The sequence below is a fragment of the Drosophila rhopaloa genome, unplaced genomic scaffold (genome assembly GCF_018152115.1).
Source record: "Drosophila rhopaloa isolate 14029-0021.01 unplaced genomic scaffold, ASM1815211v1 contig_3, whole genome shotgun sequence".
NCBI lineage: Eukaryota > Metazoa > Arthropoda > Insecta > Diptera > Drosophilidae > Drosophila > Drosophila rhopaloa.
The window spans coordinates 17097473-17116975 of NW_025335123.1; the positions used below are offsets into that span (position 1 = coordinate 17097473).

At 38.1% G+C, this 19503-nt stretch overlaps 3 protein-coding genes across 8 annotated transcripts; 1 reads left to right on the forward strand and 2 right to left on the reverse strand.

Moving 5' to 3' along the window:
* Window positions 1–211: 211 nt before the first annotated feature.
* On the reverse strand, window positions 212–2293 carry LOC108051090 (microfibril-associated glycoprotein 4). The gene is made up of 5 exons (XM_017133041.2): window positions 2056–2293; window positions 1948–1994; window positions 1767–1880; window positions 1037–1606; window positions 212–432 (listed from the first exon to the last, which is right to left on the reverse strand). The coding sequence occupies exons 1-5, from the start codon at window positions 2185–2187 to the stop codon at window positions 291–293; spliced, it is 1005 nt and encodes a 334-aa protein (XP_016988530.1). The 5' UTR covers window positions 2188–2293; the 3' UTR covers window positions 212–290.
* A 710-nt stretch (window positions 2294–3003) lies between these two features.
* Window positions 3004–4973, forward strand: LOC108051133 (microfibril-associated glycoprotein 4). 3 transcript variants are annotated; one of them, XM_044461028.1, is made up of 4 exons: window positions 3004–3208; window positions 3658–3842; window positions 3890–4444; window positions 4712–4973. In XM_044461028.1, exons 1-4 carry the CDS (start codon window positions 3098–3100, stop codon window positions 4848–4850), a joined length of 990 nt encoding a protein of 329 aa, XP_044316963.1. In that variant the 5' UTR covers window positions 3004–3097; the 3' UTR covers window positions 4851–4973. The 3 variants fall into 3 exon arrangements, with proteins under 3 accessions (XP_044316963.1, XP_016988604.1, XP_044316962.1); XM_017133115.2 differs by having other exon boundaries at window positions 3005–3208; window positions 3890–4468; XM_044461027.1 differs by having other exon boundaries at window positions 3006–3208; window positions 3908–4468.
* LOC108051135 lies at window positions 4856–18743 on the reverse strand. 4 transcript variants are annotated; one of them, XM_017133122.2, is made up of 4 exons: window positions 18521–18743; window positions 10573–10740; window positions 5919–6068; window positions 4856–5126 (listed from the first exon to the last, which is right to left on the reverse strand). In XM_017133122.2, exons 2-4 carry the CDS (start codon window positions 10729–10731, stop codon window positions 4965–4967), a joined length of 471 nt encoding a protein of 156 aa, XP_016988611.1. In that variant the 5' UTR covers window positions 10732–10740; window positions 18521–18743; the 3' UTR covers window positions 4856–4964. The 4 variants fall into 4 exon arrangements, with proteins under 4 accessions (XP_016988611.1, XP_016988607.1, XP_016988609.1 ...); XM_017133118.2 differs by lacking the exons at window positions 4856–5126; window positions 5919–6068 and adding exons at window positions 6245–6870; window positions 6940–7029; XM_017133120.2 differs by lacking the exons at window positions 4856–5126; window positions 5919–6068; window positions 18521–18743 and adding exons at window positions 6245–6870; window positions 6940–7029; window positions 10835–10990.
* Window positions 18744–19503: the final 760 nt, after the last annotated feature.

Genomic DNA, 19503 nt, shown 5'->3' on the forward strand with positions numbered 1-19503 from the left:
GCCATTAATGAGCGGCCTTATTTCCCCAACTCCCCTCTGTGTGTGTGTGTGTGTGTCTGTGTGTTGTGTATTGTTCGCCAATTAATTGAACATCGCTTAATGCGAAATATATAATAATTGCAATAATTAAAACCCGTTTGCAATCACCCAAGCAGAGCAGCGGGAGAAATGCCCCATGCCCCACAAAACAATTGCCCAACTATTCTCCAAGTATCTTGAATTACTAAATAGTCGACATTTATTGTAGTCTATGGCTAAGGAGTCTTTGCAATTGAATTTCCCAGTTTCCTCTACGATTTCTTGAGCGGTCGGATGAGCATGCGAACGTAGCTGAGCGAACCGGTGGGTCCTGGCAGGAAGGTCTTCCACAGGATGCCCTTGAAGTAGCCAATCTCGTGGCCGTACTTCGACTGGAATGTGCCAAAGAGGTTGCTGCAACAGAGTTGAATAAAATAGTTGATTAATAACGTATAGGCAGTTATCTTACATATTTATATGAAAGTTAAAATTACTTCACCAAATTAGTATTTTGTTAATTTTGTTCGTATATATATTCTTATCTACTAATCGTGAATCAAATAGTTGATTAAACACATGCACAATTATTTGGCATATTTAAAGCAGACTTCCAAATGTTACATAAAATAATTATTTTATTAATTTTGTTTGTGCATATCTAGTCTATAATATAATTATTACTTGGGGTTTACACTAATCTACTTTCTGGGAACTATATTAATTTCAGCTGAGAATAAAACATGTCAGTCTGGCTTAACAGGTTTTCTTATTAAGTAATCTATTGGGCTTACTAAATTCATATTTCACTTTTTTAACTTCTCTATAACATTTTGTATTTATTTGGGAGTTAACATTTAAGTTATATTTAAATTCGCACTCATTATTTTATTTTCGAACACAACTTAATAAATGCAATCAAACAGCTAATAATTTCTTATAGTTTTTTATAAATTATAGAGAAGAATAAATCTTTTTTTTTTAAATTATATATATATATATTTATATATTTTGCGCTCACCTCTCAAAGCACTCTCTTCCGTACCACCAGGCTCCTGCGTGAGTCCTGGCGCAGTTCTGCCCATTGTCGTCGTTATCCTGGTCGTAGGTGGTGAACTTCTTGCCGGCATGATAACGCAGCGAGTCACCAGCATCTCCTGTGTAGGCGCCAAGCACATATAGCAGATACTTCTCCGATTCGCTGCCAATACTAAAGTGATTGTAGAGGGCGAAACGCTCCTCCCCGTTCTTATTCTTCATGATAATGAGCAACTCGTGGTGCTCGCTGTTGGTCAGGCGATGCAGCTTATCCATTCCGATGAAGAACTCCGCGTTGAGGGGTCCGAAACCAGACTTATAGGCCTGCCAATCCTTGTTGAATTCCTCACTGCCATCGAACCGGTATGCGATGACCAACCAGCCGCCATCTCTCACCATCTGGTCGCAGCTCACGAAGAAGGGCTCCATATCCGGAGCAATCCTGATCCTCACCTCGCCGTGCTTTTCGTCATAGCAATTCCGGGGCGTATCGTCAGTGGGCGTGGCCAGGGCCAAGGGAAAGGTCTGCAGACTAGCTGGCAATGGGCGGAGTCTAAAAATTAAGGTATAAATTTAAATTATTGTATTTTTAAAATATATTTAAATTTCGAAGTAATTCAAGTACATTTCCGCTGCAGGCCTCATTTAAGTAAAACTATATTAAAAAACATTGAACAAAATATTTGTGATCTTAACTTAAATATTCAACTTACAATCTGGTTGCTATGGGAACTCCTGTATCCTGATTCCTGTATTCATCAATAATCTGCTGCAGTTCATTAAGTTCAGTTTTAAGCGTTTGCAGCTCGTCCGTCATAAATTGTATGCTAAAAATTAAATTTTTGTATAATATATTTATATGATATACATATAAGATATTTAAAACCAACTCACCGAGCTGCTAGGCCACCCAAAGTGCTCACAGGACAACTAGCAGTGTCCTAAAAATGGAAATTTATGTTAAGATCATTTTAAAATTCATACAGTGGCATTCATACTGACATTTTCAGCTAGTAGAAAAGGCTCCGCCGAGTTTCTTGTTATCACGGAAAAGTGTTTTCCTGGCAGGTTACTCGTGCCATTCGTGGTGGTGCTAAGGCAGGCCAAAGCCGTGACGAGCGCCTCCAGCGCCATGCCTATATAAATTCCTTATTTTATGTGTTATCCGATATATATTTCGATTCCAGACTCAATTTGTGCCAGCGCGACAACGCAGTTGCATCTGCTCGTCTGGGCAACTGACTAAGTAAGTTGACTCACTAGCTCACTGGATTAGTTATTAGCTGTTTGTTTATCGGAGATGCCGCAGAAGTCACGGCAGGTGAAGCGATCACTGTGACGGGAAAATCACTGATCCATACGATTTAACAGAACCTGTTTCCAACAATTGACAGTGTTCCTAACGTTGAATATAATCGACATAACTTCATAAAAATCTCTTTTAAAATTAAGGAATAATTAAATCAAATGTTGTTTCTTGGTTTTGGCTAGGTAAATACATTTGTAACAAATTATAACTTCCTTTTCAAAAAGATGAATATTTATCTATATTTTTTTGGAAAGTAATTATATATAAATAAAAAAAAATAATATATTTATATTTTAAGCAAAGTATTTATATATTTGTGTTTTGTTTACATTTGGAAACAAGTTATAAATATTCAATGACAATAATATTCTTCCATCGAATTCAGATCTCAAATGAATATATTTTAAACTACTCATTGTAATTTTGTTTAACAACATAAGATAAAAACACAATTACAATACTTCGTAGGCAATCAGATTTTACTCCTTTTAACAATTAATCTGTGTAAAGGATAAAAAGTGTTGTGTTTAGTGTTGTTAACTTGCGATCACTTGATGGGAGAGTACTGCCCAACACTTGGCGATTCTGCTTAGCATACCCGTTTCTCAATGCTAATCAATCAAGTGACCTTTGTTTCCATTCGCACTCGCACTCGCACTCGCACTGTGCCTCCGATCGGGAGTTAGTTAGTCAGTCAGTTAGTTAGTTGGGTGGACAGCGATCGGCAGTGGGAATATGTCGCAGATGCTGCAGCTGGACGCCTTGGTCATGGCCATGGCCTGTCTGTCCACCACGCAAACGGATTTGGGCGGAGGTCTGGTGGTGCCGCCCTCCCTGGAAAATGCGGTGAGTTTACCGATGCTCTCGGAAAACCTCCCAAGTCTGTACCAAGTTACAGTACTTGCAGGGAAAAAACTAAACCAGTTTTCCTTAGTTCCAGCTATTTCCCTATTTTACATAGGGAAAAGCCAGCTTAAGGGGAATCACAAGCAATGTGTAATATCATTTGAAATTTAAATAGTATAAGCCATTAAAAAACTTTTTGTTTACAATTCAAGAAGCTTTTTGGATTAAAAATATAACGCATATTTCAGCGATTTAATTTATAGTAAATACCTTGATCACGATTTATTTGCATTGCTATGCTAAAAAAGTTAAAATATGACTAAGTAGCTATCTATATAACAAAAATAAGCAAAACCATACGAACTAAAAGCTTATACACGTTCTAGGAATAGATTTAAGATACTTCTATAATAACAAATTTGTCTATTAATATGATATATCTTTTCCAGAGTACCAGTAGCTGTCCAGTTTCGGCTTTGAGTGGTCTGACCACTCGGATGCAGTCGCTGAGCAAAGAAATAGCCAGTTTCAAGGAGCAGATAGGCAGTCTCCAGGAGCAATTGGTGGATCTGCGGAGGGCAGGTGGTCCTCCGTTAACGGCACTGACCTCGCCCAATGCCCTGGGCTCTCGATTGTGAGTATAAGGCTAAGAGTCCGAATAATTCAAGTAATAATACACAGACCTCTGAACTTCGACAGCCTGGACATTGATCCACAACTTCTGGCCGCCGTTGGGGCACCAGTTGCTCCCACTACTCCCGTGAATTGCGTGAAACAGCAGCACGGAGTCGTGCTAATCCGACCCAGCTTGAATGTGGAGCCCTTCTTCGTCTTTTGCGACCAGAAGGTGAGGGGCGGTGGCTGGACCAAGGTGGTCAATCGAAACGATGGCAAGGAGGACTTCAGTCGCAAGTGGGCCGATTACAAGATCGGCTTTGGGCCCCTCACCACTGAGTTCTTCATTGGACTGGACAAGTTGCACCAGATCACCAGCAGTGACAACTACGAACTGCTGGTTGAGCTGCAGAATCGCAAACAGGAGCTGCGATATGCCCTCTACGATCACTTTAGCATCGGCAGTGAGTCGGAGCAGTACCGCCTGAATGTCCTGGGAAAATACCAAGGCGATGCCGCCGACGCACTGCGTCAGCACACTGGCAAAAAATTCAGTACCCAGGATCGGGATAACGACGAAAGCGAGCAGAATTGCGCAGCCCTACAATCGGGCGCTTTTTGGTATGGCAGCTCTTGCAATCTCAGGTGGGATTCCTGTTATTTCGCTAATAACACTAAACTGTAAAATTAACACAAAAAAAAGTATGCTTTTTTAATAGTAGTTGAAATAATTAATAACTAACAATTCGATTCTAGTTTTTAAAATTGTTTAACAATGTGGTCAAGTGAAACTACTTTTCTTTTTAACAACATTACAAATATCATCACCAAACCATAATTACAGAAAATTATACAGAAATATATTATTTATATCCCATTTTCTTGCAGCAACCCCTTTGGACTTTATCAACGTCATCTTGAACGAGATGTCGATGGTTTCAAGGGCATTTTGTGGCGTGGTTTTCTGGACGGACCCAAAGGCTCTCTGAAAATTGTCCGCATGATGGTTCGACCCCGCGGTAGTTAATAAATAAGTATATAGTTTATTTCATTGGTTATACCAGGCACACATTAACAAAAGACCCATAAGGTTTATAAAAACAAAAAACAAAATATAAAAAAAAATACAAATAAATTCTATTTAGACTTCGTTGAGCTTTTCAGTCTCTTCGGTGGTTGTGGTGGTGCGAATAGTTGTAGTAGTTGTAGTTGTGGTGGGATCCTCGGAGCCCTTGACCACCAGGGCATCTCCAAAAACTGGCTTGAAAAAGAGCACGAAGCGGGAGTAGCGACGAGCGGAGTTCTGGGGAGGATTTAATAATACACATAAAAATATTTAAATATTATTTAAATTATTTATACTCTTTTTATTCAGTCGCAAAGGTATAATAATTTCAGTCAAAAGTATTCTTTCAAGTCTTTCTTTCTTGTCACTTTTTATGATGAAATTGTCAATGATGAAATTTAAAATTTTTAAAAACTGGCTTAGCAGAAAAGTTACCTAAAACCTGCACTTCTAAGCTCATTACTTTTCTTACAGACATCCGATTTCAAAGTGGCATACCTTAAAATCATCGTGGTTTGATTCCCTAAAAATCTGTGTTTTTAGCTAAATTTTTTTTTTTGGGTCGATATTTCGTCATTTTTAATGATGTTACCCCTTTCCAAATTTTCGAAAAATGGGTTTGCGGAAAAGTGCCCAAAATCTGCACTTCTAAGCTCATAACTTTTCTCACAGAGATCCGATTTTGAAGTGGTATATATCAAAACACTTGTGGTTTAATTCCCCAAAAATCTGTGTTCAAAACTTGGCTTATAATTTTTTATACATATTTTGTAATTTTGTTATGAAATATATTATTTATTTATGTATTAGCAAGGGTATAGAAGCTTCGGCTTGCCGAAGATTGTTCCCTCTCTTGTTTTTTGTAAATTAAATAATATAATAGGCTGTCATTAAATATAAATAGTTTTGGCTAAAATTTAACTTAACATTTTTTGAAAACTTTTGTCACTGTTTTATTTTATTTTAATTGAATGATAAGTCTAAAATGTAGTCAAAAAAGCCAATAGTTCATATTTGGCCAGCACTTACCAGGATCAGTCGAGATAGCGACTTTGAGATATTGGTGACCGTCAGCAGGGATTTATTCAGGAGCTCAGAAGGCAGTTCCAGGGAGGCATCGCTCATGATTTCGGCGGCATCGCTCAGATCTTTGCCCCCCGCCCGACGACGCCTCTTGCTCTGCGAGATAAACATATATATATATAGATAAATATAGATGAGCGATGTGAATGAGGCAGAGAGATCCGAATCCAAGACCCAAAATCCATTATCCAAAATTCAAAACCCAAATACCCGACAAGGCCAAGGCCGCCATTGAAACCAGGTGTGTAGTGAATTGGTTTTCTGTTTTCGGTTTTATTCGTTTTTGTGGAGTCGTGAATTTCTCTATATATATGTATATTTTTTTGTTTATGCCGAATATTTACAAACATGAAACTTAACTAGGGTGTAAACAAAAAAAAATAAAAACGATTCGAGTGAGGAAGGTTGAGGGTTGAAAGTTCAACAAAGATTCCGATGGATGTGTTGGAGGGGAAAAAAATAGATCAACGATAAATTACAGCTCTCATTAGTTGGCCTTGGATCGTTGGGAGTATGCCTCCTAGTAGCCCGCCTCATCGGAGTCCGGAGCCGGTGACGTCACGCCGGCGATGCCATTCACTCCGCCCGAGGATCCCTGGAGGATGGGTCCGGAGAAGCCGAGGAACTTGGACACCACATTGCCCAGACCGGCATTCGCATTGCCGCCGCCCGACGAGGAGCCACTGAAGGCGGTGATGGTGGTCAGGACACCGGTGGTCAGGTCGTTGGCTATGTTGCCAATCGAGCGGATCTTCGGCGACACCACGGCGGTGATCAGGGTCTGGAAGTCCTTGATGGGCACCGGCGACTTGATGTCCCACTGCTTGTTCTTCTCGATATTCGAACGGTCCAGCTGCTCGATCACCCGCGTCTTGGTGTCCAGGAAATTGTCGATTTTCTACATATATATTTGAAACACGTTTTTTCATTTTGATTTTTCATATTACCGATCCATTTAAATACTCACGCCAAACACAAAGCCGAGCACAGCGTTCTTAGCCTCGAATGTGGCTTCGGGCAGTTTTCTTTTGTTGCGCTCCTGGACACCTAACACCTCCTGGAAATGGAAATCGAAGTGGAAAATACAGGATCACCCACACGGGAAGGAGCAATGGCACATTGGTAGTAAATACCACGGAAATTGGTCCTTGTTTGCTTTTTTTTTAAGCAATCAATTGGTTTAAAATATTTATATTTCATTTGGTTTACTCCCATTAGCTTATATTACACATAGGATACCTAGTTTTAATAAAAATTGGTTAAAACTGAATGATTGAGATTTTAAAAACTTTAATCTGCGTTCAATTTAGTCATAATAGTTTTTGGCAAATAACTTTTCAAAAAACAATTACAGCAACTATACAATTTGTAAACGTACTCTTGAGACATACAAGTAATACCCTGCCTTGCCATTTTCAACTTCTTTTACGATCTCTAAGTATATATATTAATTTTTCTCCAGTCATGTTTTATCTTGCCTAATTGCCGATCAGACATTTTCGGTTTTGTCTGGCTTTAATCGATTGGATTCTTTGCCTAATTACACCTGGTGAATACTGCCAGTGCTGACTTCAAGTTTAATTGCTGCAAAAGAGCGGGTAAAAAAGCACTCGACACTGGGGGCCAGTTAGACTTGACCCAATTTTCGGGGCTGGCCTAAGAAAAAAAAAAAGCACTCATGTACATACATAAGTAATTATATCACTTGTGGACTTGGGGACCTTCGGTCATTCTAAGCCGACGTCTATCGCTATATCTGGTACTTTCGGACCGCTTCTCGGCCGATCGCTGGTCCAAGGCACTTAAAATTCACCTCGTCATTTGGCCAATATGTATGCACCGCGATATCGGAGCCGAAATCAACACATTTCCAACCAAAACGCATAACTCAATCCCTCGGATTCGAATTTCGAACGGAACTTGTGCATTGCTCTTCGTACTTGCAATTATACGACCTTTTTATAACCACTCGATGACGTCTTTTAATATGTTATGAAATAGATTGACTGCTTTTTGGCAAATAGATTATACGTTTAACATGTTTGAAAAAGTTTTAAGGGTCGTAGAAATTTAAAAATGATTAAAGTCGAACCAAGATGATTTTTAAGTCTATACAAATTAAGCTTCTGATAAAAACAAAAATTATATTTAAAGGAGCAAGCAATGGATCGAATAAATAAGAGTTCTGGGGATAACTTTTTATTTACATTAAAAAACAGTTTCATATTTTTTGTATTGGCTGCCAAAAGAAATATTTTCAAAGTCAAAAATTTAACATATGTGTGAACAAGCTATTGAAACAAACAGCAAAATAATATGAAAGACAAAGTGACAAGGCAACGACAACAGTTAATCAGCTTGAAAACGTTTAACAAAAATTCGCCTTCAGCCCACTGATTTTGATCACAACTAATATCTCGAAAATTATGCAACTCATTTGGCGTTTTTGGGTTCATTGTTCTGCCATTCTCCCTCTTGAGAGTTTTTAAGATTGCCCAACTCGAAACCGCCTCAAGCAGCCCACATGCTTTGTTTTTATACCCTTGCAGAGGGTATTATAATTTTGGTCAAAAGTGTGCAACGCAGTGAAGGAGACATCTCCGACCCTATAAAGTATATATATTCTTGATCAGGATCACCTCCTGAGTTGATATAGCCATGTCCGTCTGTCCGTCTGTCCGTCTGTCCGTCTGTCCGTCTGTCCGTCTGTCCGTCTGTCCGTCTGTCTGTCCGTCTGTCTGTTTCTACGCGAACTAGTCTCTCAGTTTTAAAGATATCGAATTGAAACTTTGCACACACCCTTATTTCCTTTGCACGCAGTATATAAGTCGGAACGGCCGGGATCGGCCGACTATATCCTATAGCTGCCATATAACTGATTAATCGGAAATGCCATAACTCTGCTGTTTGTTAAGTTAGGAAGTTGGGACTTTCTATGGGTTTCACATTTGGCCAATCAATACGACGTACCAAATTTCATAAGGATCGGCCGACTATATCCTATAGCTGCCATATAACTGATTAATCGGAAATGCCATAACTCTGCTGTTTGTTAAGTTAGGAAGTTGGGACTTTCTATGGGTTTTATATTTGGCCAATCAATACGACGTACCAAATTTCATAAAGATCGGCCGACTATATCCTATAGCTTCTATATAACTGATTGATCGGAAATGCCATAACTTTCGTGTTTTTAAAGTTGGGATTTTTTATGAGTATTAAGAATGCATCATATGAATAATTTTGGAGAATATAATTTGCAGAATATTCTGCAAGGGTATTTCAACTTCGGCTCCGCCCGAAGTTAGCTTTCCTTTCTTGTTTATAATTTTTTTGTTTTGGGGTTTCGAGAAACTAAAACAACTAGGCGATTTATTAGTTTAACAAAACGCTAAACACATTACGCTCCACACCTTTTTGTTTTTGTCTGTTGAAGTGACAAACAAAAAGCGTGAGCTATGATTTATATAGAGCAAAATCAGGTCAGTTGTTGAAAGCTGAACAAGCAGTTAAGCGAAGGGATTTACAACAAGTTTAACTACTACTTGAATGGAAAAGTGGAAAAATGTTGGCTTAGATAATGCTTGGCTGTCAGACAGATATGGGTAACTTTTTGAATTTTAACTATACAAATAATCAACAAATTTGGTTTTATATATTGCACAATTTTGAAAGATTTTTAAAAAATACTTTACATATTTTTAAGAAAACATTTTTTTGAAAGTTAAATGCTTTTTTAAAAGCAACTAGCCAGATATCTATTTCAATATTAGTTCCTTTTGTTTTTAAATTGACCAGTCCTAGTTGTTCAGCAAATTGATTTTTACAGACTGCCATTACTACTTTAATGCCCACTCAGTTTGCGTTTCCCCAATTTCCCAAGCAATTACCTCGAATTTAATGCTTTTCACTAAAGGTGGTTGAATCAATAAACACGAAGACGAAGAAATAAATATATGAACCAACTTTTGGAGGCGCGGAAATGTTTCACAATCCGTGCGAATAAGAGGAAGCGAGAGAAGAAGAGGTGATGAGCCATGAAGAGGCTCCCCTATACCCCTCTCTTTCCCACCGCATCTGACCCTCTCTTTCTGGCCGAGGCGTTGGCTTTGGTTTTTTTTTGGTTTCTTGGTTTTTCGGTTTTGGAATGGTTTTGAAATGTTAACGTAGGTCGTTAACAAGTTTTGTCGCCATCAAGGTCGTCTGGTCTCGAATGGCCAACGAATTTGGAATCGAATTTGGTTGTAAGCCATTTTTTCTTGGCTCTTTTATTTTACATACGATTTGCATACGAACGGGGCCCAGAAATTGGCCAGAAGTCGGTTCAATGCACCACAAAATTAGCAGCTTGCACAACGTTGAAAATTTGCAACAAATGAGAGAAAAATAGAGAGAGAGAGAGCGGGAAATTTTTACTTTCACGCCAGGAGACAATCAAGTTTTCCTATTTTTCTCTCTCTTTAATTTTTCGCAGACTTCCTTGTTGGTTTTTTTGGATTTTTCGCCGAGGGTTTTGAATTTTTCTCGGTGGGTCTTGGGTTCTTTTTTTTTTTTTGGATTTTTTCTCGGATGGTTTAGGGTCTTGCCTTTATTTTGTTACCTCTGCATTGATGGGATTCAAGTCGGGTTCGCTGGTATCCTGGAAACTGGCCTCAACCTCCGAATTTATTTGCTGAGGAGCGGGGGCGCTCAGCGATAACGATAGCAGTGCCGATAGCACGGCCATCGATAATAACAAACGGCTCCTGGTGAACTGCATATTTATATTCTGCAACAAAAAATGTATAGGTTTATAAAGGCTTTTTGCAGTGGAAAATTTTCGGTTATTTTATATGAATTTTTTTTGTAAATCTCGTCTGTACCGCAAAACAAAACACAAACTTTAAGCTCGAACGGAAAAAAATAAACAAAGTTTGGTAAACTTGTGAGCAAGTGTTATTGTTGTCGTCTTGGGAGCCGCGCCGCCAGATACGCGATACTAGCACGTTCACTAACTTTAAGCAAATGACTGCGGACGAAAGTTACTTCAATGATTTAGCAGTGGCCAAAAAATCGGTTACACAGCCCACGGCGCATGCGCAGAGCTTTTTGTTAAGCGCCGCAGCGCAGTCCACTCAAAAAATCCGCAGCCATATCCACCGAAAAATCACAGAGCAACGCAATCCGGCCAAATTGAATTTTATTGCCGCCCGATTCGTGGATTCGTTGGATACGTTGGACACGTTGGATGCAAGACGTCGACGGCGACGTTGGCAGCGATTCGAGCGGAACGCCGGCGCCAAAAAACACGTTTTTGAGCGCAAATAATCCGAACGGAAAGCGCTCAATAAAGTGCAAAACCAGCCGCCGGAGATGTTAAGTCACCGGTGTTGTTGTCTTGTTAATGGTGTTTCTGCAATGCGCTTTTAATTTGTACTCTTTGGCTTTCAATTAAGGCACACTCACTAACACACACATACGAACAGGGGCACAAGTCGGTCATACGCGGCGTATGCGCAATGTGCATTCTCAAGCACTTTTTCGGCAGGGTTTGTCGTCTTGTTTTAGTTATATAAGGGACTCATTGAAATCCTATAAGACTTGGCATTCTCCCAATTTGCATATCTCATTTTAAGGCTAGAGAATCATATATTATATAATTTCTTTTACATTTAAGCCATTAGGATTTTTGCTCGTCTTAAGCTGGTAACTTTAATCAAAAATACATCCTTTAGAAGATGAATTTATTCCAGTGTAAACACTACTGGATTTTTGAGACAATACTTTCCTTTTGTGCAAACAATGTTTGATTACATATATTACAATTTTTGTTAATAATAATATTTTTAAATATACTTAAAAAGCTTAACGCAAATTCTTCAATTATAAAACATAATTAGGCCAATATCAAATAAATAATAAAAGTTTAATATATGTTTGATAGGGAATAAATAAATGGAAGACAAAATGTTAACCTCCCTTAAAGCAACTAAAGTCGAATTCCTTGACCCTAACATTGACTAAGAATTTAACATTTGCTGGATATACTAGTAGATCAAACCAACTTAAATCGAAATGCCTATGTAAAATCGCATGTTAATGCGCTTTTTACGATTAATAATCAGCATAAATTATACGTATTTATGGCTAGAAGTAAAATGTCGTCGTAGGCTAGAGAACAAAAAACGAGAATCGCAGGCCGGGCAAAAAGAATACAAGCTAAAGAAAATTAAATCAAGTCGCTCGCCTTCGGACGCCAGAGGGAGACCGATAAATTGGAGTCAAAGTGCGCGTATCGAATTCAGACGAAACTTAATAACTGGAATTGCATGTCGGGTGCATGGACAGCACTCCAATGCGATCCAATCGCTTCTGAACCGATCCGATATGATCCGATCCGATACAATCCGAAATGCCGGCCTGCCGCTGCATGTATAATTAGTCAGTTCTGCGGACCGAGTTCTGAATTCGTAACAATTAACTAAAAAAAATCGCTTGCAATTCCAATCGAATCGAATCATATCGAATCGAAACAGTTGATTAAGTCAATTTGGAGATTTAAATTGGTCTTAAACAGAATGAGATCATCTGCACTCGACTTTAGCATGTTTATTATGTTTAACATGCAATTGCATGATTTATTGAACAATTTGCGCCTTTTTGCTAAACAAATTGTTTGTGGCACGTTATGTTGAAAGTTGTTATTCTAAAAATATAAAAACATTTGTGAACTAAAAAAACAAAAAAAAAATAGGGAACAGGAAACCTTCATTTTCCATTGATTATTTTCAGTGACCATTTTTGCTTTAATGTTTGTATAATATTTAAAAATAATAAAAGCATTAGGACGAACCAGTTCTTTATGCAAATTAATATATGTAAATGTTTAAAAAACGATTAAAGTATACTGTTTTTAAAGAATATGTTATGCTCGTAATTTAATAAATATTTTTGGAGTGTAAGTTATTAACATTTATACAAAAAATTGAGTTGTTGATCATGTTACTTTTCTGATCCTTGAAGACATCCCCAGTAATCAAGCCATCAGGCTCATTTACCAGCAAATGTCACTGGTCGCTGGGGAAACCTTTCTAATTAACCCCTGGCAGCCAATTAACCCGTTTCTGCCGCAATCCGGCAATTTGCTTATCAATGTGCTGGCTAAATCAACGCCTCGGCTCAAGGTCACCTGGGTCGTTTGCTGGAACGGGACCGAAACATAATCCTTAATTGACGTGACACACCTTGCCCCTCAAACTCGGGCGACTGGTTGCTTTTTTTAGTTTATTTATATTTCTTATTTTATATGACGACAGACGGACGAGCGAGGGCCCCAGATAAAGCAAAATTAATGCGCGCATCCGTTGAAATGACAAATAAAAAAATATGTAAAAATTTCAGCAACGAAACCGCAAAAACCAAAGACACAAAATGCAAAGTGCACGCTCGGCTGTCAGCGTTTTTTGTGGGTCACAAGGTCGGGAGATGTCTCTTCTGAGGCCTCCACCTCCATCTCCACCTCCATCTCCACCTCCATCTCCACCTTCATCTCAACATCCACATCCGTCCTCGATCTCGTGAAGATCGCAGATCGCAGAACCTGTGAGCAGTGCATGCTCGAGTGCCTCTTACTTTGTGGCCTTAGCTAAATTAACTTTCAATTTTCTTGTCGCCGCAAACGAGACTCGCCTGCACGAAGCCCTTGAAGATGTTTTCGGAAAATTAAAGCCACACTCTGACCCATTTTTTTTTTGAGTAAAAGTAAGTCAGAAAGTACTTATAAAAGTTATTCATTTTTTGGAATTTAATTAATGTAATAAATAAATAAACTCAATTACTCTATGTAAATCTAAATTTAAAGTTGTCAGCTTTACGTTTTACATGTAAGCATTACAGACAATAATATTCTTATAGCATGTTAAATATTATTTATTTACCAGGAGACCTAATTTAAATTTAAACCAATTCTTTAATCCAATCGTTTATTTAAGATATTCAAAATGCGAACTATTGTATTGGAAATTCGCAAAGAAAGTTGTTTAGATAACCTTTCGCACTTATTAAATAAATGTTGTTTGATTAAACTTTTATGTCACTTTCATGTTCTGAATTTAAATTAAATCTCTTGAGATCAGCATTTAAAAAAAAGGCGGCTTGTTGTTCTGCCTTATTTGGCAGCTCAATTAGCAAATTATCCATGAAATTCAATTACAGCTCGTTGCCGTTGAGGCGCCTCAATTAGAACGCCATAATTGCTGGCCAGCCCCTCCAGTCAGTCAATTGGTCAGTTAGTCAAGCTGTCAATCTGCCAGAGTTACAGCGCGTGTCATAATGTTTATGACAGAAAACAGCAAAAAAAAAAAAAAAAAAAACCAAAAACAAAAAGACAGGCGCACTTTGTCTTTGTTTTTATTCGAGCCAATCTCGCAGAAACATGCCACACATAGCCAACCATTTTGGCCTGGCCAAGACCCCAAAAGCGCCCCAAATCCTTGCCCCCTGAACCTAAATGGTTTTTGTTTCTTCAACCAGATCTTCATTGCATTTCCAGTTTCGCCTTTGGTTACAGTTTTCTTCAGTTTTTGAGTTTAGTTGACGTGGTTAAAAAAAAAAAAATGTCAGGGGGCAAACTAGTGGGGCAGACGCATTAAATCCGTACTAACCAGTGGCAACTTGTTCTCTGGAAATAGTCGGTGTATATATATATATATATATTACCCTTCGCCGGCATGTCGGGGCATAATTTGGCATTACCCAATCGGCGAGGGGGGTTATGCAACGGCTGTCATTATGCATTATGCGATGGCTTTTTTCTCGGTTTCGGGCCTCGGCATTAATGTCACCTGCTGCTCATCGCTGTTCTGGCCACAATGACTCCGCGAAGTGCACGCAGGAAAATGCAGTGAAACAGCTAACAAGTAACAGGTCTATGGAGGCCCCATAGCTTTACGATCTACCACTTACACGCCGAAACTTGGGGGTTACCGGCCATAACTATAAGCCATTAACATGCCCGGCTTTCATTTTGGGCCCAGAGCGGATCGGCCAACGAGGCTCGTTAACCAGGTGGTGCAGAAGCCACCGCTACCACTCGATTCCGCATCCAATTCCATCTAATGTATTCAACTCCGACTGCAATGGGCCTCTAATGAACTGCTGATGGCTTTGCGCAAGTATTTTTACGGCCCGTCTTTTTGGCATTTAACCAAAGGAATTGTCATTGCAGGTAAGGAATATTATTAAAAACAATTAATGTGGCGTAAAAGCATAAAGAAAATCTTAAGAAACCCTAAGTTATTGGTCATACTTTTGGGTTTCTAGAGAAGTTAAAACATACAGATGGATAAGATATATAATATTTAGATGGGTTCTCTTATAAATGTCAATGAAGCAAGTTTTAAATTAAAAACTAATTGAGTGATCTTCTTTTCTAAAAATAATTTATTATTTTAAATGATGCAACTTAAATTGAATTCTTAATAATTTATAGCTTAACCTTTGGAGTTAATTATACATTTTATGCCATTTTAAGCTAAAACAATCTCTAAATGTGGCAATGAGCGAAGGAAACCTCACAAAGAATTGCCTGTCGAGATCAGTCGGCCTAATTGGCCCGCAAATGCAATGCTCTTAATCGAAAAAAGTTAATTTGGTTTATATTAAGACCATGTTTAAGCCAATCCTTCACATCAAGAGCTTTTGTTTCGTGCCCAATAGCCGGGTCGAATTTAATTGGAAAAGGCGTTGCCAACGGACCACTCACCGGCGACTAAGACTCGGATTCAGACTTGGCATCAGAATTAGCCGAGCGAACTTTGTTCTTGGCCAGGCCAAAATGATTCGTTTGATTCGGCGCAAAGGTTGCCGGAGATTCTGATTCTGGTGTCAGGTGGTGTTTATTTGTTTGTTCAGACATTACAGTAATTATAGTATTAATAAAGCTCGCCACTGGCGGCTAGCGAAGGTCGCCTCTCATAATAATATCATTTTGACTTTAGTTTTTATTTTGAAAGGCATTTCGAATCTGATCACTTTGCTTAATTGCCGTGCAGAACTTGCTGCTGTTTAATGAGCCGTAAATTGGAAATCACTTCTGAGCTAAACGAAAATGCAAGAGGCTTATGAAATTGCTAAGCAAATAATTCAAGAGTATAAAAACTATTTTTTAATAAGCAACAAAATATCTTCAACAATAGACAGCCGTTCATAAGCCAATACCCGCATCAATTTATTTACTGCCCAGAGAAATATCATCATATAAAAGTGTGAAAATTCGGATAAGACAAGATGTGTGATACGGACCTTAACGCTCATAATTGAAACATAAAATCACAAAACTTATTGTAAAAGGGTGGAAATAAATTTCACGTTTTACATAATAAGCGGGCCCAAAAGGGGGCATTGTTTTACGATCAATTTGATAAGTTTCTACGCTTTTAGCTGTCGGGTTGCCCCAATCGATTTGCATAACTCTCCCGCAAAACAACCCCTGAAATCGGAGCGCTGTCTGGTCAATAAACTTATTGACCGACTTAGATATGACACCTGTACATATATCTTTTTGTTTATATAGAGACGCCCCCTCGCCGGTTTGCCTTCGGCGGATTTCCAGCTCGACTGCTCCACTTTCATGGCGTTTACTTTCGCTTTTTCCCTCGTTTTCGATTTTTTCGGTTTTGGCCCAGCTATCATCGCTGGCATTTGTTATTGCTTATGGCTGATGGCTGATGGCTTTTAGCTTTTGGCCCAAAGCGCGTTGATGGCTGCTGTATCTTGGGGCTAAGGCTTATCTGGCCAGAGCCATCGACTCGAACGACCTTGAGACCGTTACCGGTTTCTTTGGGCCAGGCCACTCTTGCATGGCCCAGACCAGTCGTGGCTTGAGTGTGTTTTCAGCTCTGATTTTTATTCATCCGCAATCATGGCAGCAGACAGGGGTCAGGTCGAAATGACCAATAGGTTAGCAGGTAGTTAACCCCGAAAATGCGTAGATTAAACAAACGAAATTATGGAATTGCCTCTGATTAAGACTAGAGAAAATTCCCCTTTGCTCACTTTTATAAATAAACTTCTTTAAATATGCAATTTTTTATTGAACTTGAAGCAAATATAATAAAAAAGATACAGTTAAGTGTCAGATCTAATCAGCGAATTCTAAAACATTTGTAAGGAAATGTACCTTAACTATTAAAGAAATTAGTAACTCTGAAAATTGGTTAAAATTATTTACTAAGATTTTGGAATACCTTAGCAGCCGTTAAAAAATTAAGTATTTAATATTTATTTTACTCTAATTTCGCCAAAATACGATGCACAGCCAAAAGAATAGTTATTTTGTGCAGACCCAAACAATCGATTTCAGCCCGATTTGGACAAAAACACATTTTGAGCCATTTTCGGATTTTTCATGATTTTTGGCCAAAATGGGTCAAAAATAAAATTTTTTAGCTGTGAATGCCAATCGAAGGGAAATTTTATAACGAATTTAACGAGGTATGACATTCTAACATGCGACCAATATTTTTTAGAGTTTTGACTAAAAAACCGAAACTCTAGTTGATTTTTTCCGGTTTTTTTTTGCAAAAAAAAGCATTTTCGAGAAAACACTTTTAAAGGCTTTTTTGCTCAAACTTCGCCAAAAAACGATGCACAACCAAAAGATTAACTGTTTTGTAAAGTTGACGACCCAAACAATCGATTTGACCGATTTTAATTTTTTTCATAAGGGGGTAATCATAATTTTTTGCAGAAATGGGTGAAAAATCAAATTTTTTTGCTGTTCATGCCAATTGATTGGAATTTTTATAAGGAATTCAAGAAGGTATGACATTCCAATATTTGACCAATATTTCCCAGGGTTTTTATTAAAAAACGTATTCTTTGCCAAGTATGTAAGCGGTAGAAGGAGGCGTTCCCAACCCTATAAAAAATATTTTTTTCTTAACCAGTATCAATTTTTGAGTCGATAAAAACATGTTCGGCTGCCTGTCTGACTGTCTTAAATTTACAAACCTTAAGAAAATAATTAAGATCATATAAACAAAAATTGTATAATTTATCAAATCAATCAACAAAGCTGTTCGAAATTGTTTCATTCAATATTTACATTAGCTTAATAAAATCAAAAGACAATATGATATATTGGAATCAAAAGTTTCCGTCGTAAGAGAACAATAAAACTCTCCCTTTTTTCGGCTTACACATAGTATTGGTAAAGTTTTTGGCTTTGTTAATTGATTTATGAAGCAATTAACGCATTTGAGTCGTCACTTTTGCATTGTTGACGTCGGCGCTGTTGCCAAATTTCGGTAGCCAAAGCGATTAATGGTAAAGCGCTAATCAAAGGCGCCCCCCTCACCCCCTCACCTTCCCCCTGCCGTTGCCCACCACCCGTGGTGCTGTTGGTTTTTGGAACAGACCTGACCTATGGCCAGCATTTCGAGTTGAGGCTTAGCCCAGTTAGCAAGTTCGTTGCCTAAGTCTTTCGTTTTGACACACATTTTGAGCTGGGATTTTCGCTTCCCTTTTTTTTTTTTTTGCTTTTAACCACTTTATATACGTAAACTCACCTGAAAAGTATAAAATAAAGATGCGGCTTGCCAAACTTAATTGCAATGCGAACTCTCTGAAGCACCCAAATATATAATTGAGTTTATTAACAATTTCAAAATGCAAATAAACCAGCACAAACAGCGTAAATAAACAAAAAAAAAAAAACAATAAACACAAACTGAGGTTTTTCAAATTAAAAACGCGACAACTAAACGGCCCGCAAAATGTCACTTGGTCTTGTGAAAGATTCACGCATAACTGAAAACTGAAAATCGCGGCTGCAAAAGCAGACCACTTAAAAAAAACAGAGAGAGAGATGGAGAGAGCAGGCGGAAGAGAGAGCGAGAGAGGCAGAGAAAGCACAAGAAGGTAAGTAAAAGCATTTCAATGAAACCTGTAATCAGTAGAAAGTGACACAATGTCCGCTCCACTGGCCAAGCTACCCAGTAGTTGGCCCTACGGAGAAAGGTGCGGTGGAAAAGACGTTAAAAACAAGAGAGAGACTCCAAAGAGAGCCAAGGAAAACCAAAAAGATTCGGCCTAAACTAATTGTTAAGTGAGCTACGGGCCTATATTTCTTAAGCAATTCATCCTTTTATTTTTTCTCAAATTAAACATCAAAATAGTTTACTTTAATTCAGAAAAAATATATGTTATGTTATATGTTTTAATAGCAGTCTAGAAAAATCAAGAAAAAAGTGGTCGAAACTAGTTGACAAGTTGGCATTGGAACTATTTTTTTTTTTTTTTGTCTTTTAATTTACATTAACTGGTCTTTTAATGTACATTGCAATTTTCTATATATATTTATGTCCATTTTTTACAGTTTTAATAATTATACATTATATTTTTTAGTGACAAATGACTCATAAGTAATATTTTTAAATTGTCAATTGTATTTTCAGCAAATTCTCCAACATAAACCCAAAATCCGCACTCCAAAGTTCATTCCTCTATACTGCCCTTAGTGAACTTTAGTTTTAGGCAATGAACTCAACCA